The 26100-nt window shown below is 37.9% G+C and overlaps 1 protein-coding gene across 2 annotated transcripts in view; it reads left to right on the top strand.

The window, feature by feature from the left end:
• MGAT4A (alpha-1,3-mannosyl-glycoprotein 4-beta-N-acetylglucosaminyltransferase A) overlaps positions 1 to 26100 on the top strand; it is a 116982-nt gene that overhangs the window by 21255 nt on the left and 69627 nt on the right. The window contains exon 3 of one of the 2 annotated variants that reach the window (XM_021701173.1): positions 23932 to 24072. In XM_021701173.1, coding sequence (XP_021556848.1) covers positions 23932 to 24072 — 141 coding nt within the window. Of the gene's footprint in view, positions 1 to 23931; positions 24100 to 26100 lie in introns of both variants that reach the window. The other variant, XM_021701172.1, reaches the window with a different exon arrangement.

Below are 26100 nucleotides of genomic sequence, written 5' to 3'. Positions count from 1 at the left end.
ATATAACATCAAATGTGTAGAATTTTTGACTTGTAACAGATGTTTAACTATTTGGAAGTCCTAGAGAAGATCCAGAAAGAACTCCAGCGATTGTAAATGACCAGTGTTACTCTGGAATTAATAGGATTTGATCTCTTTCCAGAAGTGAAAGACAGGGTGGTGTAGAGGTTATTAAGCTCTTAAGATGCTGTTCATGGTTTCTTTATCTGAGTAATAATGGCAGTGTTATCATTTGGGAGAAATAAGAGTCTAGAGACCTTGGTTCCCTTGTAGCTTCCGCCTTGATTTTGGAAAAGTCACTTGAGCTCTGTGGAGGCTTTTTTTGTTTATGGTTTTTAATTTTAGTTTTCATTCTACTGGTAATGATCATGGGGCAATTTTAAAGATTAGGAAAAATGCTACAAGGCAAAATGCAGGCAAACAGTGTTGTTTTTCTTTTTTTAAAGGACAAGATGGTGGGTATTGCTAATTACAGAGCTTGGCATTTGTGGAGATAGACTTCATGACCATGAATGCTTATTTATTTATTTATTTTAGATAAAAAAAAAAAAGATTTATTTTAGAGAGCGTGAGTGAGTGGGGAGGAGCGGCAGAGAGAGAGGGAGAATCCTGAAGCAGACTCCCCACTGAGTACAGAGCCCAGTGGGGGTCTCAATCCCAGGACCCCTAAGATCATGACCTGAGCCAAAATCAAGAGTCGGCCTCCCAACCAACTGAGCCAGCCAGGTGCCCCACCATGAATACTTATAAGAAGCAGCAGTGATTGCTAGTAGCCAGCAAAAGTAAACTAGGATTTAGCCTAGGTAATGAATTTATTTTTCTTTTTTTTAAGATTTATTGATTTATTTAAGAGAGAGAGAACATGGGTGCATGTGTGAGTGGGGGGAAGGGCAGAGGGAGAGGGAGAATCTCAAGCAGATTCCCTATGGAGCAAGAGGTGGGCTCAATATCATGCCCCTGAGATCATGACCTGAGCCAAAACCAAGAGTCAGATGCTTAACCGACTGAGCGACCCCAGGTGCCCCCGTTTGTGTAGTCTTCTAATCCATTTTTTATACATTGATTTAAGTCTGTCAATCCCATAATTGTATGTGTATGCATGTCTGTATATGTGTGTGTTTTAAAATGTTTACACAGATAGCATTATGCTATCTATGTAATAGTATTATGCAAGCATTATACTGTATGCATAAAAACATCTTGGCTTTTTTAACTCACATTATTTCACTATTTCTGCGGGGGCGGGGGCATACCCTGGAAATCTCTACTCCACCATTTTTGCTGATGTCACACAATAGCCATTTTTTATACCATTCTGTCCTCTAGCTCCCAGCAAGAGTCTGGTCCAAGTTCTTCTACACTAGATATATAACGTTTTTATCCTTGTTCCTTCAGAAGGTTGTCTTTTAGAGTATAGGTCATGGCACGGCAGATGCGACTTGTCTCTGCATACATGGTAGATGATGGTTAGGAAATCACAACCTCTGTGTTATTATCAGTCTCTTCAACATCCACATTGTCGTTCTCATTTTCAATGTTTGGGTACTGTTGGTTCTTGATATTCCTACAGTAATAGGAAAGTTATTGTTAGTTGATTTTCATTAAATTCAGACTACTCCATGATCACATAATCAGTTGTGTGACCATAGATAATAGTTCATTAGACATTATTTATTTCCTCTGCAGTTAGGGTGATATAATGTCCACCCTGGGGCACTTGAGAGTAAAGGAAGTGCTATTAACAGTTATGCTGGGGTAATAGTTGTAAATGGGAACCGTCCTGAGCAAAGATAAATACGTAGTTACCCTATCAGTGAAGTGAAAGACCGTGATAGCGCTTGGCCCTGTTTGGGCAAAACACGAAACTGATTGACTTGTCTGGGAAGTGAAGTTCAGTGATCTAGAACCATCATTCAGGGGCGCCTGGGTGGCTCAGTCGTTAAGTGTCTGCCTTCGGCTCAGGTCATGATCCCAGGGTCCTGGGATCGAGTCCCACATTGGGCTCCCTGCTCGGCAGGAAGCCTGCTTCTTCCTCTCCCACTCCCCCTGCTTGTGTTCCTGCTCTCGCTGTCTCTCTCTCTGTCAAATAAATACATCTTTAGAACCATCATTCAGAATCATGGTGAGCCTGTGTACCTGAGAGACCATGCACAATCCAGTGCATTAATCACACACGTGGAACCAGGCACAGTATTGCAATCAAAGCCTTAAGAAGGGAGTATAAACAGTGAGGAGAGGGGAAACATTTCCTGAGGTGGTAGCAAGCATTTGCTGAAGCAGTAATGAAAGGAAGTTATCTTTTAGTGTGCTGATTAATATCTAGAAGGTTAATAAACCCTCTTCTCAAGGGAAATGAGGTTTGCCCTTCCCGAACCACGTGGATACAAGAGGAAAGATAACCTGGGTTTCCTTATCAGAAAACTAAGAGACAGGGGCGCCTGGGTGGCTCAGTTGGTTAAGCGACTGCCTTCGGCTCAGGTCATGATCCTGGAGTCCCGGGATCGAGTCCCGCATCGGGCTCCCTGCTCAGCAGGGAGTCTGCTTCTCCCTCTCCCTCTCCTCCCTCTTGTGCTCTCTCTCTCTCTCTCAAATAAATAAATAAAATCTTTAAAAAAAAAAAAAGAAAAGAAAAGAAAACTAAGAGACAAAGTAGAAATAAGACACTCTAAGATGTCCTCCTGTTACCTTCCTTAAAAAAGTTTCTTCTTGCATGTGCATTGTGCTTCCCCTGTTCTTTTTGGTGGACTGTCTAGAAGTTAATATGCTAAACTGTCTTAGCGCTTAAACTGCTACAGTAGTGAATTAGATCTTGAGGGAAATACACTAATCTTATTAGTTATAGGATATTAGGGGTTTATGGGCGTAATGCTAGTAGATTTGTAAGTAGCTTTCTTCATATTGCTCCTTTCCCTCTCTTTAGCTTCGTTAAGTCATTCATTTACCTAGTGTTTATTGAGCATATAGAAGGTCCTGTTCCACTAGGCACCAACAATATAGTGGTGAACAAGATAGGCTCTGTGACAGCAAGGATATCACCTATTTATAGAGATGCTAAGGGTGTGGGGAGTTACCCAATAATATTTGAGCAACTGAACAGGCTAGATTATTTTGGATAGCAATGATACTGACAGTAAGAAAGGCTAATGTGAGAATGCCAGAGGTGGGAATGAGGGTTAAAACAGGTAGTCAGAGAAGGCCTCTCTGAGAAGGCTTAATTGAGGCCAGAGAAGTAGAGTGAAGAGGAGTCTTAGCAGTAGGAACAGCAGGTATGAAAGTTCTCAAGTAAGAATGAGCTTGGCATTGGGGCACCTGGGTGGCTCAGTTGGTTAAACGTCTGCCTTTGGCTCAGGTCCTGATCCCAGGGTCCTGGGATTGGGTTCCACATTGGGCTCTCTGCTCAGCAGGGAGCCTGCTTCTCCCTCTCCCACTCCCACTCCTCCTGCTTGTGTTCCCTCTCTTTCTGTCAAATAAATAAATAAAATCTTTTAAAAAATAAAAAAAAATGAGCTTGGCATGTTGAAAGGACACAAAGTATGGGTAAAGCTTAGCAAGAGGGAGTGTGGGGCAGAGATGGGCATCAAGAGTTCTGTGATTAATTTGAAAAGGGGAACCCTCCTACACTGTTGGTGGGAATGCAAGCTGGTGCAGCCACTCTGGAAAACAGTATGAGGTTCCTCAAAAACTTGAAAATAGAGCTACCCTATGACCCAGCAATTGCACTACTGGGTATTTACTTCAAAGATACAAATGTAGTGATCCAAAGGCGCACATGCACCCCAATGTTTATAGCAGCAATGTCCACAATAGCCAAACTATGGAAAGAGCCTAGATGTCCATCAACAGATGAATGGATAAAGAAGATGTGGTGTGTATATATATATGTATATATATATATATACATATATATATATATAATGCAGCCATCAAAAAATGAAATCTTGCCATTTGCAACGACATGGATGGAACTAGAGAGTATTATGCTAAGTGAATTAAGTCAGAGAATGACAAGTACAGTATGATCTCACTGATATGAGGAATTTGAGAAATAAGGCAGAGGGTCGTAGGGGAAGGGAGGGAAAAATGAAACAAGACGAAACCAGAGAGGAGACAAACCATAAGAGACTCTCAGGAAACAAACTGAGGTTGCTGGAGTGGTGGGGGTGGGAGGGATGGGGTGGCTGGGTGATGGGCATTGGGGAGGGTATGTGCTATGGTGAGCACTGTGAATTGTCTAAGACTGATGAATCACAGAACTGTACCCCTGAAACAAATAATACATTCTATGTTAAAAAAAAAAGTTCTGTGATTAATTTGAGATGCTTAAGCTGGAGATACACATTTTGGTGTTCTTGGCATACAGGTGAAATTTAAAGTCACAGGAATGGATGAGAAAACTTAGAGGATTGAGCCCTGTCACACTCCATCTTTGAGGTCAAGTAGAGGAGGATAAACAGTTGGGGAAGTAGGAAGAATGTTAGGAAATTGTGATACCAAAGAAATCAATTGAGGGAAGTGTTTTAAGAAGGAAAAAAGTGGTCAGTCATGTGGAATGCTGCTGAGAGGTTGTGTGAGGACAGACCAATTTTATGTACAGCTCTCATTGCTCACCCTGGCATCTCCGTGCTCTCCAGGATTTAGCTCGTCTTCATCTCCTACGTTATCACCATCCTGAGCACCTGATGTTAACCCAAAAGTGTTGCCTTTTTTTTACTTTTGCAAAAGTTCCTCCCCTCACTCTTTGCCACAGCCTTGCCTTTCCCATAGATTCTAGCTTAAATGCCTTAGCACTCCGATGACCTCTAGCTGTCCATTTGACCCTTCCTGGCACCTCCTCGCCAGCATTTCACCTGTGCTCCATTATGGCCAAGAACTGGTCTTGGAAGTCAGGACAGAAACACCCCCAGCCTCCTGCCAGTATTGCCTCTTTACTCTCTCTTTCCAACTCTGTTCCCTGAGTTCTATGATCCTGACTTTTCCATGGGTCTTTCTCCTCTTATTAAACAGAGCGGATCTTCTGGTTCTGTTTTCTAGGTCCTTCAGTTAAAGCCATGTTATTACTATCTGTTTGTGTGTTTTGTGCTTTTAAATTAAGGAACATTTTTATGAAAGTGTAATACGCCCATAGTTAAAAAAAAAAAATCAGATAACACTGAAAGGTTGTATTAAAGAATGGTGTCCAGCTTAATTTCTCTATATTTTTCCAGTCTCCGTTCCTAGAAGGAGCCATTTTTATTTTTTTATTATTATGTTCATCACCATACATCACATCATTAGTTTTTGATGTAGTGTTCCAATGATCCATTGTTTGCATATAACACCCAGTGTAGAAGGAGCTATTTTTAGTTCTTAAGCTGTTCTTTCTGATACTTCCAGATTTATAAATTACATATATCTATTTCCTGATTTTTTTTTTTTAAATTTTAGATATCATCTGTGAACTTCCTATTATAGATGAACATTTAGCTCTTATTCCCTTTTTTGTTCTCATTCTTCCAGTATGGTTACATTGCAATTTTTAGCTAAACCATTACTCCATATTTACATTATTGTGACCGAGTAAATATATCTTACTTTTGAGCCAAGTATTGGACCTTTCCTTCATTGTACAACTTTCTGTTTTTCCTGGTGTTAAAAGTTGTCTCATTCTTCTTTTGTATAATTTTCTGCATGTCTGTTTTTTCCAGTTGATTGTCTATGCCACATGTCCACTGTAGTCTCTCCAGATGCTTTACTATGCTAGATAACCTATCTGTTTTATTTTCTTTCCAGTTAGTTTCTTCCTGAAACTCTGCCCTTTATTATCCTGGGAGTTCCCTTTGCCTCCCTTTTGAGCTTCCATGTTCAGATCCTGAGTTTTTCTCTTTCTTGACTTTTTCCTTTGCTTTGCTGGGGCACCTTCTCTAGTAGCTTCCTGAATAGTTACATGCTTGAATATTTTTAAATTCTAGTTTCACACTAAACTGATGGCTGGATAAAGGATTTTAATTTGAAAAATATGTTTCCTTTGAATTTTTAAGACCTGCCTTTATTGTCTTGTAGCAGCCAGTGTGATTATTGAGATGAGTCCTGTGTTTTTGGTATATTACCTATTTGCCCTTCCCCTTTAGAAACTTGAAAAATTTATATTCTCTTTCTGTTTCCCTCTTTCCCCCCTCTCCTCCACTCTCTCCCCTTTTCTTTATTGTACCGGCTAGAAACTCCAGTGCAACATTGACTAAAAGTGACATTAATGGGGGTGCCTGGGTGGCTCAGTCGGTTAGGCATCCGCCCCTTGATTTCAGCTCAGGTCTTGATCATGGAGGCTGTGAGTTCAAGCCCTGCATTGGACTCCACACTGGGCATGGAGCCTACTTAAAAAAAAAAAAAAGTGACATGAATGGACATCCTTTCCCTGTTCCCATTAAGTATGGTGTGAATTGCAGGTTTTTTTCTAATCATAAATGAGTGTTGGATTTTGTCAAATGCTTTTAATGCATCTGTTAAAATTCATGTTTTTTTTTGTGTTTTATTCTGTTAACATGGTGTATTAATTTTTTTTAAGATTTTTTTTTTTAAGTAATCTCTATGCCCAAGATGGGGCTCAAACTCACAACCCTGAGATCAAGAGTTGCATGTTTTACTGACTGAGCCAGCCAGGAGCCCCTGGAATAATATTAATTTCTGATGTGAATCAGCAGATGGATACTACCATCTGAACCTGGGTTTTTTGTTTGTTTGTTTGTTTTTTGGGGGAAGATTTTTACAGAGAACTAACTTTTGGCTTTATTGATTTTTCTCTATAGATTAAATTGGGAAGAAAAGACATCATGAAATATCTGTTTAGATCTTCTTTAATTTCTTTGAGGGGAGTTTTATAGTTTTCTGCATGTAGATCCTGTACATATTTTGTTAGATTTATAGCCTAGTATTTAATTTTTGGGGATGCTAATGTAAATGGTATTGTTTTTAATTTCAAATCCAGTTGTTTATTACCATTATATAAGAAAGCACTTGATTTTTGTGTATTAACCTTGTATCTTGAAACCTTGCTATAATTGCTTATTAGTTCCAGGAGTTTTTTGTTGACCTTTGGAATCTTCCATGTAGATAACATCATGTGCAAACAGAGTTTTGTTTTTCTTCCCAATCTATACACTTTTTATTTCCTTTCCCTGTTTTATTGCATCATTCAGGACTTCCTGTATGATGTTGAATAGGAGTGGTATGAGCAGACATCCTTACCTTGCTCCTGATCTTTGTAGGAGAGCATCTAGTTTTCTCATTAAGTGTGGTATTAGCTGGAGATTTTTTTGTTGATATTCTTTCTCAAGTTAAGGAAGTTCCCTCTCTTCCTAGTTTGTGGAAAGCCATTACTTTTTCCATATGTTTTTCTACCACTTTTTCTCTCTCCTTTCCCGAGTATGCTTGATGATAGCTCAGTTTTCTTCAGTCTTTTTTCTCTCTTCTTCAGACTGGATAATTTCTATTGATCTAGCTTCAAGGTCATGGATTCTTTTGTCATCAGAAATGTGGGGTTGAGCCTCAACTGCAGAATTTCCATTTTTGTTTTATAATTTCTACCCCTTTGTTTTCTCTGTTCATTACATCAGTTTTTATCACACTTTCCTTTAATTCTGTAAATGTGGTTTTATTTAGTTCTTTTATAGTAGCTGTTTTGAAGTCTTTGTCTGCGAAATCCAACATCTGGGAACACTCAGAGACCATTTCTGTGGACTGCTTTTTATTTTTTCCCCCGACTACAGGTCACACCTTCTTTTTACTTTGTATGTCTCGTAAAGATTTGTTGACTACTGTATATTTTAGATAATATATTGATGCAACTGTGGATTCTTACTTTTTAAATTTTATCCCTGAAGCTGTTGGTGGTTTTACTTGCTTATTTGTTCAGTAACTTGACTGGGCTAACTCTCCAAAGTCTGTCTTTTCCACAGTATGTGGCTACTGATAATCTTTCTACACTTTTGTTTTGATTTGTTTTTATTTTTAAGCACTTAGAATAGTGTTCAGCCAAAGATTGGCCAAGGGTTATAGTCAAACAGTCTGAGCTGGTAAGACCTCCGTTCTCTGCTAACATGTTTTTGTGGTGCAGTCACACTTGAGGCTGTTCTCAAGTCTGCCTTGACTTTCCTCTCCTCTTGCCTCTAAGTCAGTTGCTCTGTGTGTGTGCCAGGCGTGTGTGGGTGGCTTGGGCACACTCTGGTTTCTGCCATGCATGCTCCTAGCCTCCAGTCAATCTGAACTGTGAAGAGCTTTTTAAGCTCCCTAGAGCTGTCTCACTCTCTGGAACTTCTCATTAAGTCCCCTGGCTTGTCTGCCAGTCCATTGCTTGCTCCATATAGTACAGTAGCCTCAGGCTGTCGGAGACGCTGACCCTCCCTTTCATTTGCCTCAGAGATTGCCACTTGGACCCACACTCCAAATCAAGTGAGTCCCCTCTGGCAGTGACAGTGAATCTGCTGGTTTCAAGGCCTCCCCCTGCCTTGTTGAACTTCTGAAGTGATACAGCTGAGGAGGGATGAGGGCAACACCTGGCAAAGAAGAACTTACTCTGTTCTTACTCAAAGTGCAGTGTTTTCATGAATAAACAATTTGTTGTATGCCTCTGGTTGGTTTTTTGACTCGTTTGGCAAGCTTTACAGTTGCTATTAGGAAGAGGATCTGCGGGCCTCCTCAATCTGTTATTTTAGAAGTTAGAAGTCCCCTGGGCACTTTTTAAATGTTCTGTCAGGTGAGTCTTAAGGCAGGCTTAAGACCCATTACACCTGAGATTCTTCAAGCTCTAAATATATACACATAAAATCATGGCGTAAAGTTTTTGCCATATTAAATTTCTAAAAAAAAAAAAAGAAAACTCTTTAATATCTGAGGTATTATAAATAAGGAGCTAATTTTAAAACTGAACCTGAAGAGGGGCTAGAATATAGACCTAAATTCTGCCAGGTAGGCCAGTCGCCTTTCTTATTTATATATTAAAGTTGGCAGATTTAGCCCTTGGGCTTGGTATGGTATTATTTTATGTTCAGCTTCATTGGCTACCATCCATTTCCTAAAACATTTTCTTAATCTAATTTTTCCAGGTTGGGAAAGTGCTTAAGCATGTGCTGTGCTCAGAGGTTGTGTGGAAATCTATGCTTGACGTATTCTTAACTCTGAAAGGATATTATTCATGGTTGACATATTAGAGGACTAAATTGAGAACACTGGATTATTACAGAACATTAGCTAACTGAATTTTTTGTGATGCTTTCGAAAGACTGCCAGCCAGGCTTTGGGGATATGAGTAATTGTCCAGTTCTAGGCTCCATTGTTTAATGAGGTACATGGATAAAGTATGTTGCACCCTTAAACCAGTAGTAGACAAGAATAGCATTTAAAAAAAAGCTATCAGATAAGTCTTACTTAATAGGATATAAATGCACAGAAATCGGAAATAGAATGTTAGTCAGTGGAATGTAGCAGGTAGAACTATGTTGTTAACTTTTTGGTATATTTTCTTTCATTTTTCTGGACTGGTGGTTCTCACAGTGTGGTTCAAGGACATGAGGATTCCTGGGACCTTTTCAGGAGGTTCATGAAGTCAAGACTATTTTTATAGAAATACTGATAAATTATTTGGTTATTGCCTTTTTCATTCTCAAAAGAAATAGCAGAAGCAGCTATGAGAATTCAGCTGTATTTTGTTAAGCCAGACATTAGATTTGAGCAAATGCCACTCTACTAAATTTTTTTAGAAAATATTTTTTTGTAAAATATATTATGTTGACATGTAAAGGGTTTAGTTTTAAAATTTTAAATATTTTATATGTTAATTGGTTTTAATTTCAAATATGGTAAATATTGAGGGATATAATTCACATAAACAAAAGGTCTTTGGGGTCCTCTAATTTTGAAGACTGTAAAGGAGTTCTGAGACCAAAAAGCTTGAGAGCTACTATACTAAACATAAATGTAATTGGTATCATACTGGGCACGTTGCATAACCTATCTTTTTGCTTAATATATCACAGATGTTTCCCATGTCATGGTTTGTAGTGGGTCCAAAACATTCTATTATATAATTACCATCATTAGCTTAACCGTATAAATAATGCTATGACAAGTTTTATACATATCAGTTTCTGATAATTTTTTTTTTTTTTAATTTAAGAGGATTTGCAGTTCACTGGCATAGCTACTAATTACCTAGCATTCTACAAGGCATTGACATTTAGGGGAAAAAATTCTAAAATGTGATCCCTTCTGTGAAGAGAGTTAACAGATCTGAGACTGCTTATCATTAGAAAGGCCTGCTTGCAAGGCTGGACCTCTTGGCTCACATCTGGGAACTTGGCCGGTAAACACTGATATAAAACTTACCCTACATGGTAAGAGTGGCTTATTGTGCCTCAATTATTTGTATAAGCAATTTGGTTTATGCTGAACATCTGCTTTCCTTCTTAGAGTCTGGAATTTTGGTATGTGCTAGGCAGAGGTTGCCTACATGATTAGCCTCCAATAACAACCTTGGGCACTGAGTCTCTAGTGAGCTTTACTGGTAGATAACACTTTGCATGTGTTGTCAGAATTCATTGCTGGAGGAATTAAGTGTGTCCTGTATTACTCCACGGGGAGAAGACCTGGATGCTTGTACCTGGTTTCCTCCAGACTCCTACACATGTGCCTTTTCCCTGTGCTTATATGAGTGTATGCTGAGTACTGTGAGTCCTTCTATTGAATCAGTGAACCTGGGAATTCCTGACATATTTGCCATCATGGAACTCATAGTTTAGTAGGGGAATGGAGATATATATGTAATTATAGTACAGTGTAGTAGATATAAAACAGGAGTGTAATTAAGATAAAGAGGAGCTACAGCGGTTAAGCATCCGACTCTTGATTTCAGCTCAGGTCATGATCTCAGGGTGGTGAGATCGAGCGCCGCATCAGGTTCCACACTCAGTGGGGAGTCTGCTTCTCTCCCTCTGCCCCTCCCCCCCCCAAATCATTAAAAAAAAAGATAAAGGGGAGCTAAACAGAGGACAGAGGTCAGCTTCATAGGGAAGACAACCAAGGAATTTTTGAAGGATGAATGGAATTTCATCAAATGAAGAAAGAGAAGGGTAGGTGTGATAAGCAGACAGCATGCACTGAGGGGGTAAAACTTATACTGGGTTTGGAGAGACGCAAGCAGTTTGATAATATTGAAGCAAGAAATAATCCTAAGTGACATTACAGATAATGTTGGAGAGTTAAGTAGGGAGTCACTTAAGGGTTTCCAGTTTGGAAGGTAAGCTATGTGATCATCCAGAGAATAGCTGGAGATGAATACCAGAAGGCATGGAAAATAGTTATATTCTAATCCAGGTGAAGGATAAAATGAGGGCTTACAATGGTATCTGTGTGAAGAAGTGAGGGTAGATGAGCACCAAGGTAGGCAAATGCGGTGAAATTGCAGAGTGTATGAAAAACTTCAGAATTTTTGAGAAGTATGCTCAGCCTATAAATGAGAACTTGAGGGTGTGTATTTTTTGTAGCAACAGACAGCAGAGGTTGGAGTCTGTATGAGTAGGGCCATCCTCTCTGTATGCCCATAGGTCCTTAGATGAAAGAGATGTAGAGTTGGATTAACAGTGTAGATGAGCTGTTACTCTAATAGGTCACTTTGTTAGAGTGGATGAAATCATGAGATGCTTGTTGACCTCCTTAATCCTTTCTACCCTTCTGCAGCATGGTTCTAGAGCAGAAACCCCAAACGCTGAGATTTGCCTTAAGTAGTGTGGAAAGGGATGAACTGTGGATGGAAGTGGCAGTTTCCCTAAGCACAGTCTAAAAGTCCTCATTTTACCAGGAAAAATAATGTTTTATCATTTTATTATGATATGATTATCATGTGATATATTATGATTTTTATCATTATTTTATCATTGTTTATCATCTGGGTCCAGTGGACAACCTTCATCTATTTTTATTGTAAGTAATTTTACAAATAATACAGAAATAAGAATAAAGGGGTAGTGAAAAAAAACTTTATTGTAAATTTTAATAATTTAAATTTAGCAAAGCCAAATTTTTATTGCACATTTTTCTGGTTTGGTAGGTATACAAATTGAGATGGGCAATGTCCTTCGAACACAACTAACTGCTCATCAGCTATCATGCTTGAACCTGGAACACACCCTGCTTGTAAATTCTAATTCTTGATTTTAAATACATCTTTAATAGGTTCTAACTCATCATTACTTCTAGTTCTTTTGCACTTGAATCATCAAAACACAAAACTTCTGGAAATTTTGCAGCTGATAATTTTGTTGAAGAAGAAGATGGCTGTCTTATTTGCTTCTTAATTGCAAAACATTTTCATTATTAAATTGATAAACAACAGAATGATGAAGCCAGTGAAGTCTTTTCATTTCTGCATCATCTCTTTTTAATCACTTTTGTATGTGAATTAGCCTTGACCATTTGTCTACTTATGAACTAATCCAATAAATGTTGCACACATACATGCTAGACAGAATACCATTACCCATCCTTTTAGCAAAACAGGATGTTCTCGCTTTTTATGGCAGATATTGTGAGGATGTCCGTCCAATTATATGACCAACTGGATGAAAATGCTGTGTTTCCTTTTTGTCCTTAGAAATTATTGTTCATCATTTGGTTCTTTTTTGTTTTGCTTTTTAAAAAACTATTTAAAATAATTAGAGAATTACAGGAAGTTGCAGATGGTACAGAGGGATACAGTGTAACCTTACCCATTCCTCTCTAATGGTTACTTGTTATAAGTTATATATGTGTAATGTACAATGCCAAAATCGGGAAATTGACATTGGTACCATGGGTGTGTATAGTTCTCTGCCCTATTATCACTTGTATAGATTCTCGTAACCACCAGCACCACCAAGGTAAAGAACAATTTTATCACCATAAAGATCTCCTTTGTGCTACCCCTTTATAGTCACTCCTGCTCCTCCCCACCTCCCTGACTCCTGGCAACCACTAATCTGTTATTCCTTACTATAACTTTGTCATGTTGAAAATGTTATACAAATGGAATCATACTGTATGTGACCTACTACAGTTGATGTTTTTCACTCAGCATAATTGAAATCCATCCAGGTTGTTGGGTGTTTCAGTAGTTTGTTCTTTTTTATTTTTATTTTTTTTTAAGATTTTGTTTATATATTTGGGGGGGGGGAAGCGAGCACACACGATGAGGGAGAGGGGTAGAAGGAGAAGCAGACTCCTTGATCAGTGGGGAGCCCGATGCAGGGCTCGATCCCAGGTCCCTGGGATCACAACCTGAGCTGAAGGCAGATGCTTAACTGACTGAGCCACTCAGGCACCCTGTGTTCCTTTTAATTTCGGAGTGAGATTCCATGGCCTGGAATAGAGATCATATAATTGGATTATGTATTTTTTTTTTAAGATTTTATTTTAATTTTTGAGAGGGAGAGTGTGGGAATGGAGGGGCAGAGGCAGAAGGAGAGAGAGTCACAGCAGACTCCCCGCTGAGCGTGGAGCCCTATGTGGGGCTCAATCCCACAAACCTGAGATCAGACTCTGAGCTGAAACCAAGAGTCAGGTGCTCAGCCGACTGCACCACCCAGGCACCCGTGGATTATGTATTTTTAGTCCACTCTACCAATCTCACTTTTAACTGGTATTTTTAGACTACTAACATTTAATGTGATTCGTGATGTTAGGCTTTATAAAGTCTTGTCATTTTATTTTTATTCACTATTCCCTCTTTTTTTTTGTTATTTCTCTGTTCATTTTCCTAACTGCTTAAGGATTGCTTGAATGTTTAAAAAATTGCATTATTATTTATCTGTAGTATTTTGAGTGTATCCCTTGGTATAGATATTTTACTGGTTGCTCTGTCATATATATATGACACCTAGAGCAACCAGTAAAATATCTATATATCTATAAATCTATAAAATCTATAAAATACCTATATAGCTATGTATATATATAAGTCTTATTGCAGTTTACTGCTATTGGCATTTTATCAGTTTGAGTGAAAGCCCCTTTACCCTCCACAGTATATAATTGTTTTAAAATATTTTCTCTACGTTGAGAATGTACATAGACAATGTTATACTTTTTGCTTTAGCCACCAAGAACAATTTGGCAATCTTGTGTTTACCCTATTTTTGTTTTTTCAGTTCTTTCTTCCTTCCTGATGTTCCAGAATTCTTTGTTTTATCCTTTCCATTTCAAGAACTTCCTTTTAGCCATTTTTTTTTTTAGGGTAGGTTTGTTGATGAAAATTTCCATTGGTTTTCCTTTGAGAATGTCTTGATTTGATAGTTTTGCCAGTTGCGGAACTTTTGGTTTTTTGTTTTTTTTTTTTTTTTTTTTTTTTTTTCAGTACTTGAAAAATGTCATGCCATTTCTTTCTGGCTGCCATGATTTCTGAGGAGAAATCTGCAGTTATTCAAATTATTATTATTTTTTTCCGTAGATAATGTGTCATTTCTCTCTGGCTGCTGTCAGAATTTTTTCTTTGTCTCTAGTTTTCTGAAGTTCATTTATGTTGTTCTTGGCATAGGTTTCTTTGGGTTTATCTTTTTTTGTTATTTTCTCAGCTCTTACATCCTTATGTGTGTTTACATCTTCTGCCAAATTTGGGAAATTCTGGCCATTATTTTTCTAATACTTTTCCCAGCCCACTCTTTGTTTTTTCTTTCTGGGATCCTGTTGACAGGAATGTTAGATCTTAGATCTTCTGTTATAGTTTCAAGGGTCCTGAGACTGTTAAAAAAATTTTTTCTGGTCTGTTTTCTCTTTGTTGTTCAGATTGGGCAATTTTGGTTGTCTTTCTCAAGATTGACTGACACCTTCTTCTTTCTTCTTCATTCTGCTATTCAGTCCATACATTAATTTTTTTAAGTTTCAGTTATGGTATTTTCTGTTGTAAAATTTTCATTTGTTTCTATAACTTCTGTCCTCTCTTTCTTTGCATAGGGTTTCTTTTTTTTTTTTTTTCAGTTTTGTAATTTGCCTGTTGAAACATTTTTATGATGGCTGCTTTAAAAACTTTATCAGATAATTCCAACATATGTATCATCTTGGTGTTGGCATTTACTGATTGTCTTTTCTCTTTCAGGTTGAGATTTTCCTGATTCTTAGTATAATGGGTGATTTTCAGCTATCTAGGGCATTTTGGGTATTATGTTATGAGACTCTGGGTCTTGTTTAAGTTGTCTGTCTTAGCTGGCCTTTTCCCTCCCTCCCTCCCTCCCTCCCTTCCTTCCAAAGATTTTATTCATTTGAGAGAGAACATGGGAGAGGGGCAGAGGGAGATACACAAGCAGACTCCCCACTGAGCAGGGAGCCTCATGTGGGGCTCGATCCCAAGACCCCGAGATCATGACCTGAGCCGAAGTCAGATGCTTAACTGACTGAGCCACCCAGGCACCCCTTAGCTGATCTTTTCTGACACCATTTTTGGATTTGGAGGGGAAGGCGGAGTGCCACCTTATTACTGCCTGGTGAGGTAGAAGTCCATCCTCCTTATTTGGCCTCTGTTGTTACCCATTGGGAAAGGGCTCCTCCTTCCTGTTGTGCAGAGGTGGGAGATTGGTTCCCTGTTAGGCCTCTGATGACACTAACTTTGGCTGGCAGAGGGGAAATACCCTGTTACTGTTTTCTGTGTGGCCTCTACTGATAATGCATTTGGGGAGCACATTACTGCTGAAGGATAATGTAAGTAATCCTCACTCTTCACACAATCTTCCTTTTTTTTTTTTTTTTTTAAACTTACTTATTTATTCTAGAGAGAAAGAGATCATGAGGGGCAGAGGGCGAGAGAATCTGAAGCAGACTCCGTGCTGAGTGTGGAGGCTGTTGTGGGGCTCGATCTCATGAGCCCGAGATCATGACCTGAGCTGAAACCAAGAGTTGGATGCTCAACCGACTGCACGACCCAGACACCCCACACAGTCTTTTCTGATATCACCCCTGTGTGTGTGTGTGTGTGTGTGTGTGTGTGTGTGTGTGTCCTTGTTACAGTTGGACAGGGGTGGAGGTCTAGACTCTGTGGTTGGCTTTCACCAGTGGGGTGGAGATGGATCATGGTTGTTTTCATGGTGTTTGGTCAGAAATATAGTGTATATTGTTTAAAAGTTTTCCCTCTTGCTAGGTTGCTCCATCCTTAGTCCTTTGTCTGGAGAGAGCAAGTTTTTCTTGGGGTGTTTTTATATGCTCCTGGGGTGCTTGGGGTGTTTCCAAGACACTGGCTTCTCCAGTACTCAATCTGGAATATATGAAGCAAAAAGAAGAGACTTGGAGAACTCACTGTTGTGTTGTTCCTTGGGTTCCACTGTCCCTTCTATCTGCCTTCTTCTCTCTACCTTTGAGTCCTCTTTGTGTTTGTAATATGTAATGTCTAGGGTTTTTATTATAGTTAGTGGGAAGGCTAGGGGGATCTCTGTTTTGATCTGTAATTGGAGTTTAGAGTGGTATTACCTGTCTCTCCACATTCATTTTCTGATTTATTGAGTAATTGTGAAATGTTTTCCTGTCAATTTCCTTTTTTTTTTTGGCCATTGTGGTTCCAAGAAGGAAAAATCCTAAATTGTCAATTGTTTTCAGTGAGACAAAAGACAACAAAATTAGTGTCTCCAGGCAAGTGGACTGCTTATGCCAATTGGAGAAAAAAAAGTCCTCAGTAATATAAAACAAACACAGCAGAGAAGGTGGGGATATTGCAGGGTGGATGGGGGTGTGTGTGAATAATATGAAAGAAGAAAGAGGTGAGAGATGGGAAGTTTGTGGATGAAAATGAGAAGTCCAGAAAGAAACACAGAAGAATTTGAAAAGGGTTTTGCAGAAGAGTATTAGGAGAGAAAGGTGGCAAATAAGAAACAGGAGGAAAGTAAAGAGAGAGGGAAGAAGAAAGCATGAAACAGATCATAAAAGGAATAACCAGATCTAGCGAGGGAGATACAGAAAGAGGACATGATGTTTGTTGGTAGGGCTATCCGTAGTGTAGGACTGGCTAATGGTCAGTATTCTGCTTTTTAAATAAAGATGATTCTAATGTAGAATGTAATGCTCTGTCTTGAGAGATTCTTCATGAGGAAAATACATACCATTATATCTTTTAGGATACAATTTTTCCTTTGGGGACAAAGCACTTCTTTGGAAAACGTCTGCTAATAATTTTAAATACTCAAGGAAAAGAGTTCATAACTGATAATTTTTACTCCGAGCTCCTTATAGCTTGATGAATTTTTAAAAGTCAGGTTTAATAAAATCATTGTTGATATATTTTGAAAGTAAAGAATGGTTGTAAACATATGGCTAAGTATAGTCTAGTAAGCATTATCCTAAGTTATACAACTTACTGTTTTTTTCATCTCATTTCACTATTGATAATGGAATTTGGGACTTTAGGATAACTGCTAAAAAGAGATTTCCCTGTCCTCAGAGAAATCAAGGAAAATTATTTGCAGCTATTTAGATTAAGAAAATATTTCTAGAGTCTGTTGTAACAGGTATACGCAGCATCATTTGATTATCTTAAGGGATTGTGCTTTATAAATAAAGGTCAGTGGATAGATTTTAACTTATTAAACCTCTACATGAAAGTCTGTTTTGAATGACATTGTTAATGATTATATTACTTAGGGGACAACTTGAAAATAGTGATTTTATTCCAGAAAACTTCTCAACCATAACTTGTCTGGTATTCATTCACTAGTTAGGATTCTGTTTTGTAAGCATAGTGAAAACATTCTGTGAGGGAACAAAGAAATTTTACTCATTGTTTTAATTTAAATAAAGTATATGATTCTGTGTATCTATGAGCCCCATTTTCCCTTTTGAGTTTAGAAGGGTGCAGGTCTTTTTCTAATCCATGCTTGTATGGTGGATCCTGAGTGGAATACTCCAGAAACAGGGAATGATTTTGGTAATTCTACATAATTTTTAAGAGGACCTTGGAAATAGGTGTCCACTGGATATTTTGAAATCCCTCTGTGCCCCAGGTGTAATCTTGAGGATTATGTCCTGAACATTCTGTCCCTGGATCCCTTAACATGTAAGCCAGAGAGAGGAGAAGCAGCTAGTAGATAGCAGAGCAGAACTACATAAATTTCTAGGCTGCTTGAGTCTAGACCTACTTTGAGGACAGTATTAGTTACCTCAGTTGCTGCTAAGCAGATGTCTTAGCATCACCTTGGTGCTTGTTTGAAATTTTTTTTTAAGAGGGGTGGGGCGGGGCAGAGGGAGAAAGAGAATCTTATGCAGGCTCCACACCCAGCATGGAGCCCGGCGTGGGGCTCGATATCACAATCCTGAGATCATGACCTGAGCCAAAATTAAGAGACACTTAACCAACCAAGCCACCCAGGTGCCCCGCTTGTTTAAAATTCTTAAGTACCACGTCATACCCACTGAATCAAAATCTCTGGAGGTGGGGTCCAGAATTTTGTTTTAACAATCTCTTCTAGGTGGTTCTTATGCACGGGAATGTTAGAGAATGAGATACCTCATCTTGTTTGTAACTTTTAGCTATATCCATTCTAATTAGAATTGTCCAAATTCCATTCAACCTAAGTTATTTGGAGTCCTGCTCACTTGCCTTTTGGCTTTTCTAGACTAGTTCTTCTAAATCCTTTCTGAATCCAGTTCTTTTGTTTTTTAAGAGATTTTTATTTTTTATTTTTTTATTTTTTAAAGGATTGTTAAATTGTGGAATCTATTTCTAAGGGAGCTCCTCACTCATATTATACACACACACACATATATATATATATATATGTTTTTTTAAATATTTGTGTGAAATAGTTCATTGTAGTACTAAAGGACAGAGGGATGAACCAGATTATCAACATTCTTCCTGGTGCCAGAATTTTATTGTTTAATATATTTTAAAATTAAATTTAAAAGTGGGTTTAATTTTTGGTAATTTTAATTTTAACATAAAAAGCCAGTTTTTAACGTTAGCTCATAGGATTCCATAGTATCCCCACATCTTGCTAATAAAGAGGTACTATTTGAAAAGTGAAGGTTTTTGCTCTGTTTTTATATATTACATATTGGGTATTAGTTTTTAGTACCTTTTTGTTTGTGTTAATTTTTCATCTATATTGTTCACACATATTTATTTATTTATTTATTTTTTAAAGATTTTATTTATTCATTTATTTGAGAGAGTGAGAGAGAGAGAGAGAGAGAGCACATGAGAGGGGGGAGGGTCAGAGGGCGAAACAGACTCCCTGCTGAGCAGGGAGCCCGACGCGGGACTCGATCCCAGGACTCCAGGATCATGACCTGAGCCGAAGGCAGTCGCTTAACCAACTGAGCCACCCAGGCGCCCGTTCACACATTTTTAAATTGTTCAGTCCAAAGCTGTTACTTTTAAATTGTTGAAGCACATGAAATTGACATTTTTTGTCAAAAATGATCAAATATCAGCAATTTCATCTGGTTCAACCTAATAAGTCTTTGAGGACCTATTGGTACACTTTTCCATGGAAAACTGGCTTGATTATTTGCTTTGAGGGAAATAAAGTGGTTTCTTTGGAAATTTTGTATGTTTTAGAGTCTTAAGTTCATGCAACATGATTTGTACTTTCATTGTCTCATCTGGCTATATAATTTTCTGCAATTAAAAAAAGTTAGATTCGGTCTAAAAAAAAAAAAAAAAAAACTAGGCATTTCTCAGTAAGATGATAGTATAAGAGTTCCCACACAATTTCCTGCCAATCCCCCAACTGAAACTGATTGAAATGATTAAAGAAAAGCAAAAATAAGAATTGTGTTACTAATGTTGAGAACAGAGAATTGTCAAACATGTGATCACTAATTTGAATGAATTTTTTTTGTCTATTATGCTAAAGTTTGAACTTCTGGGATGACCTATCACTCTCCTCAAGGGAGCAGTTTAATACTATGGGAAATATAGGTAGAGAAAATTCTAGAAGTCACTAGTGAGCCTGTGTTTGGGTAGATGACAGAGGATGGACTGCACTCTTAGGAGGGCTGTGGGGAGATTATATGTAACTCTTTTCTGTTAGCGGAGCCAACAGCGTTCTGTGGTATTCCTACCAGGTCTAGCTGAGGGCTTTACCACACATACTCTTTTTCATTGACGTGGCTTTCTAGATGGAGTATGGACTTGCTCTGATGTCATGGAGAGAACCCTTTTAATATGGAAAGATGGAGTTAGAAACCAAGGATGGCTGTGAGAGATGGGAAATGACCCATTTGGGGCCCTTTCATAGCTGTGGGCTTTGGGCTAACAGCAACACTAGCATCTGGGCTGAAAGAAAATACTTAGGACTTTATCCAGCACTCTGTGGGCCCAAGGGATCTTTTCAGAAGCCTGGCCAGGTCACCTCAAAGCAGAGCAGTGTTTTGGGATTAGGGGTGGGGACATTTCTCTGCTGGTACTGGTTACTCTCCCTAATTGGTGAAACTGGACTCTGGGAAGTGGTTTCAAAAAGTACCAAGAAAATGCACAGAAGGACGGAGACTGCCCTCATGTCCATTCCCGCCTTCCCAATCAAGAGCTGCTAAAAGACCTAACCTGTATGCCATCCAGTCCTCCAGCTTACTTTTTTAAAAAGTTTCAAAGGAAGAAGAGTCATAAGGGCAGTACAAAATGACTTTTCGATACATTTCACCTGTTGTGACTGTTTTGCCTCTATAATTTTTCTATTTGTAGATAATTTGTTTCTTTTCAAACTTTTTGGGTATAAATTACAGAAATCATGCCTTTTTACCCCTAACTAATTTAATGTTTATTTTCTAGGAACAAGAAATTCTGCTAAAGTACTTCAGTAAGAGTATCAAATTTAGGAAATTTAACATTGGCATAGTATCTAGTCTGTAGCCCATATTCTGTTATTTTTTTCCCAGTAATGTTCCTTGTAGCGTTGAGTTTTTCTGGTCCAGGTTTCAGCCCAGGACTATGCTTTGCACTGAGTTGTCATGGCTCCTTCAGTCTCTTCGTCTGTGGCAGTTCCTCACAAGCCTTTGTCTTCAATGACCATGACTTTTTTCTATAGTACAAGCTTTTTGTTTTGTACCTTGTCTCTCAGTTTGGATGCGTCTGATGTTTCCTTGAGATTAGATTTAGATTAGGCATTTTTGGCAGGAATGCCACACAAATGAGACGTATCCTCTGTGCCTCACATCAGGAGGCATGTCATGTCTGTTTTCTGGTTGCTGATGTGAACTCTGATCACTAAAGGAAGATATCTGCCAGGTTTCTCCATGGTAAAATTAGCATATTTTTTCCTTTGTAAGTTAATGAGAACTTTGTAGGGAGATACTCTGAAGTGACATCCATACCCCGTTCCTCAGCACACTTTGACCTGCTAGTCTTAGCATCTATTTTTGATTCTTGCCTGAATCAGTTATTGCTGTGATAGCTGCAAAATGGTGATTTTTCCCCAACATTCATCATTCCTTCTACATTGATTATTTGGCACTCTGCTATAAGAAACCCATCACCCTCATCTGTTACTATCAATATTTGTTTTGTACTTAAATGTGTCCCTAATTTGGTCGGGAGCCCCTTAGGTACCTTGTTGTGCCCTTTCGACAAGTCCTGTGGTATTTGTTTTTGTTTTTGTTTGTTTGTTTGTTTTAATAGTGTTTTCTTACTTTACACCAGATTGTTTGAGGTTCGTCTTAAACTTATTCTCCAGAGAGTTCTAAATCTCTTTTGGGTGGATGGTGTCAAGAAACCACAGTCTCAGCACTGCATGAGTATTCAGGAGAGGATTTTAACTTGCTCACGTAAAGAGAAGAACTGAAGGGACCGCTCACTCGAGCTGATTGTGGACGCAGCCTGCTTGGTGTAATTGGCTCCTGTCCACACTGTTTTAATTTCTGTAGCCTTCTAGTGTGTTCTGATCTCAGAGCAAGTTCCCCTTTATTATTTGTTTTTTTTTTTTTCCCCTCTTTAAACACATTCTCTCCTCTGGGTGAATTTTAGAATCACATGTAAAAAGTCATATTCCAAAAAGATTTCATTATTTTTTTTGAAAGGTATTGAATTGAATTTATCATTTAACTTAGGATAGAATTTATCTTTTTTTTTTTTTTTTTTACAAATTTGCGTCTTCTCACTTAGGATTAAGAGGTGACTTCATTTACTCTTAATATAGGGGTCAGTAAGGGGTTTGTAGTTTTAATCACATGAATCTTGAGTATCTCTTGTTATAATTGTTACAGTTTTTGTTAGACTATGCTTGTTTATAGTTTTGTGTTTGTGAATATCTTTTTGACATTTATTTAATGAGTTTATGCGTATGGACAAGTGCCTGAACTATGAATGCATAATAATGAATTTTATTGGACCACCACCCAGGTCCGTCACTAGGACCTTGCTGGCACCTCAGAGCTCCCTATATGCCTAACCTAATCACAGCCTGCTTTCTCCTTCCTTCCCTCCTACAGCCAGCAAGTGAAGGCAGAATACAGCTGCTTACATGGCTGTCCTTGTTCAATATAGGGAAGAGTGACAGTTGAGCAGGACAGACTTTTTTTTTCCCTGCCACAAAATTCTGAAGAGATGTTTACTGTGTGGGCTTTTGTGTAAGGGACAAGGAACAACATAAATGCCTGTTTGTAAGACTAGCTTTATGAAACATGCAGATTTATTTTTTGTAAGTCTGTTTCTTATTGAGTCTATCCTTGAATAAAGCAGAGTTAATAATATTAGATAAAAAGTAGTCTTTCTAAAGTGTGTTTTGTTTAGATGTCAAAATAGTAGCCTTGGATTATCCAGCTTGATACAGAAGTTGAAAACCATTGTTTGGGTTTCTCTTAGTTTAATGAGGTTGTGGAAATTACTCCTATTCCCATAGCCTCAGCTATCTTTCAGCATTGCTGATCGAGATTAATGAATGCTTTTTCTTCCACCATCTCTTAGATTTTGATGTCAGGTTCTGTCCTTAGGCCTCTTCTCACTCTGCACTTTTGTCTCTCTGAGCTGTCTGATGCTGTGGTTTCAATGCCTACATTTATCCTCATAAAATCCACTTTTATTTCCTAGACCAGGTTTTCCTGACTTGTGATTCTCTCAAATTAAAACAGATGTCTTTTAACTGGGGTCATCCCACTTTTTTTTTTTTTTTTACATCTGCCTGATAGGGTTTTTAGGAATCAGGAATTTGGCCAAAGTCTGGCCTAGGGAAATCTTTGCAGAATAGGAAGTACAGAGGAAATGGCCTATGGAAGTAAGTAATTATGCTATAAAAGAGGTAATTTAATATTAGATGTATTACCATCAGTTTCAATATTTCATCTCTGTCGTCTTAATTCAAATAAGGTCTTTATAACTGTTTGAACCTTTTAAGAAATGTTAGTATTATGCTTGAAGTGTTAATCCTAAAAACTTTTGTCCTTTTCTCCCTATCTTTATATTTCTTAAGTGATAAGTAGAAAGTGCTTGCATTCTTACAGATATTAAGAGCAACAGATGAACATTAGGGGAAGGGAAGGAAAAATAAGATAAAAACAGAGAGGGAGACAAACCATAAGAGACTCTTAACTATAGGGAGCAAACTGAGGGTTGCTGGAGGGGAGATGCGTGGGGGACTGGGTAACTGGGTGACAGGCATTAAGGAGGGCATGTGATGGAATGAGCACTGGGTGTTATATACAACTGATGAATCACTAAATTCTACCCCTGAAACTAATAAAACACTATATGTTTACTAACTTGAATTTAAATTAAAAGAAATTTAAAGAAAGTCTCAGGGAAAAAAAATAAATTGCTTTCTAACGCTAAAAAAGCAAAAAGGAGCATTATATTAGTGAAGGCTTTGTTATATATAACTGGTTGGGGCTCTTATTTTCAGTTCTGTATCAATACATAAATGAATACCTTTTTCTGGAAAATGTGACTTTAAAATTTCTGATCTTACAGTTATGTTTTATGTTTTTTTTAAATATATTAAAAACTTTTGGTTTTGCTTCTAGAAAAACTGATTGCTTATCAACGAGAGTTTCTTGCCTTGAAAGAACGTCTTCGAATAGCTGAACATAGAATCTCTCAGCGCTCTTCTGAATTAAACGCCATTGTACAACAGTTCAAGCGTGTAGGAGCAGAAGCAAATGGAAGTAAGGATGCATTAAATAAATTTTCAGGTACAAATAACATGTTTAGTTTAAAAATTGTATTTTCAAGGGGTTATGTGAAGTAATTTGTTTGAAAGTCATTTAAAGTAGCTTATCAGCCAGCATTTATTACTGTTTTCAGAGAGAAACATCACACAAAACTTTCCTATAATGGTAAATTATAAAACAATTTTAATTGTTACATTTGATTTTAAGAGAGTAGTGTAATATTGATTTAGATTTCAGTTGGATAAATTTCCCCAATAGCAAAAAGCCACATCTTTTATTTTTTTACTATTATTATAATTTTTATTTATTAGATAGTGAGAGAGGGAACACAAGCAGGGGGAGTGGGAGAGGGAGAAGCAGGCTCCCCGCTGAGCAGGGAGCCCCACATGGGACTCTATCCCAGGACCCTGGGATCATGACCTGACCCGAAGGCAGATGCTTAACGACTGAGCCACCCAGGCGCCCCAAGCCAGATCTTTTAAAAAGCATATTCCAAATGAGATTAAAAATTTTTTTTTTTAAAGATTTGATTTATTTATTCATGAGAGACAGAGAGAGAGAGAGAGAGAGAGGCAGAGGGAGAAGCAGGCTCCCAAGGAGCAGGGAGCCTGATGTGGGACTCGATCCCAGGACCCCGGGATCATGACCTGAGCCGAAGGCAGACGCTTAACCATCTGAGCCAGCCAGGCGCCCCGAGATTAAAAATTTAATTTTGTGTTTTTACATGTTTATGTTGTGACTTGTATGGACCTTAGACAGACTCTGGAGAACCTTTGAGCTATTTGAAGCAATTAGTACTCTTATCTCTGACTTATAAGAAAAAAATATGGTTTTATTACAGTGTGTACTTTTGGGGGTATCTGATCTGTTCCTTCTCTAAGAACTTATGGTTAGAGTAAGATGAATGTCAATTATCCTCTCTGTTTCTGTGATTTTCTTAGTCTAATAATTAAATTAACATATGTATATAATCAGTTACCTCAAAATTTATGTAATCTTTCAAGATTAATATACTTTTTCATTTAGCAGCATCTTTTTCCATCCTTTAGCATTCATTCCTCTTGTCTTAGATTCACTACCTGACCTTATTTTTAAATTTTCATGCTCCGTGTTTCCCCTCCTGATTGTGAAATGTGTGTTATGACACAGTAACATTTAAAATTATGGAATGGTATAGATAATAAAAAATAAGCCACCCATAAGCCTGCTCTGCCAAGTGTTTTTTTTTTTTTAAAGATTTTATTTATTTATTTGAGAGAGAGAGAATGAGATAGAACACATGAGAGGAGATAGGGTCAGAGGACAAAGCAGACTCCCTGCCGAGCAGGGAGCCCAAGGCGGGACTCGATCCAGGGACTCCAGGATCATGACCTGAGCCGAAGGCAGCTGCTCAACCAACTGAGCCACCCAGGCGCCCTCTGCCAAGTGTTTTTTATTAACATTTTTTATTTCCTTCTAGTCTTTTTTCCATTTATGTTTTTCTTCAAAATTGTGATTGTGTGTTAGAGCCTCAATTTTACTTTTGAAATTAGGCTATTAGCATTTTACTGTGTCATTGAATACTTTTCAAAAATGCCATTTTCAATGGCCATATGTCATTTAACCATATACCATAAGGTATTAAATATTTTTCTACTAGGCAAATAGGGTTTTTCTGTGTTGTTTTTTCTCCCCAGTTTATAACTGCGATGAACGTCTTTGTGTATAAATTGGTAGTCCTTATGTTATTTCGTTACATTATGAATTCCTTAAAAACAAGGATCTATGACTAACATTTCTAAACACATGACACAGTGGCTGGGACAAAATAGATAATCATTAAATATTTATTGAGTGTATAAAAGTGAAGTTGCTAAAAGGGAAATTATTGACTAGTAAGGCAGACATGTTTTAGGGTTTTTGATGCTCTTTTGAAGAGCTGAAACATATACCACATTACCACCAATATCTAATATTATTATTATTATTATTATTATTTTTTAAAGATTTTATTTATTTATTCATGAGAGAGAGAGAGGCAGA

Source organism: Neomonachus schauinslandi, chromosome 10 (assembly GCF_002201575.2).
Source record: "Neomonachus schauinslandi chromosome 10, ASM220157v2, whole genome shotgun sequence".
Taxonomy (NCBI): Eukaryota; Metazoa; Chordata; class Mammalia; order Carnivora; family Phocidae; genus Neomonachus; species Neomonachus schauinslandi.
Note: the sequence above shows the minus strand (reverse complement) of the source record. Positions and strands in the feature narration are given on the sequence as shown.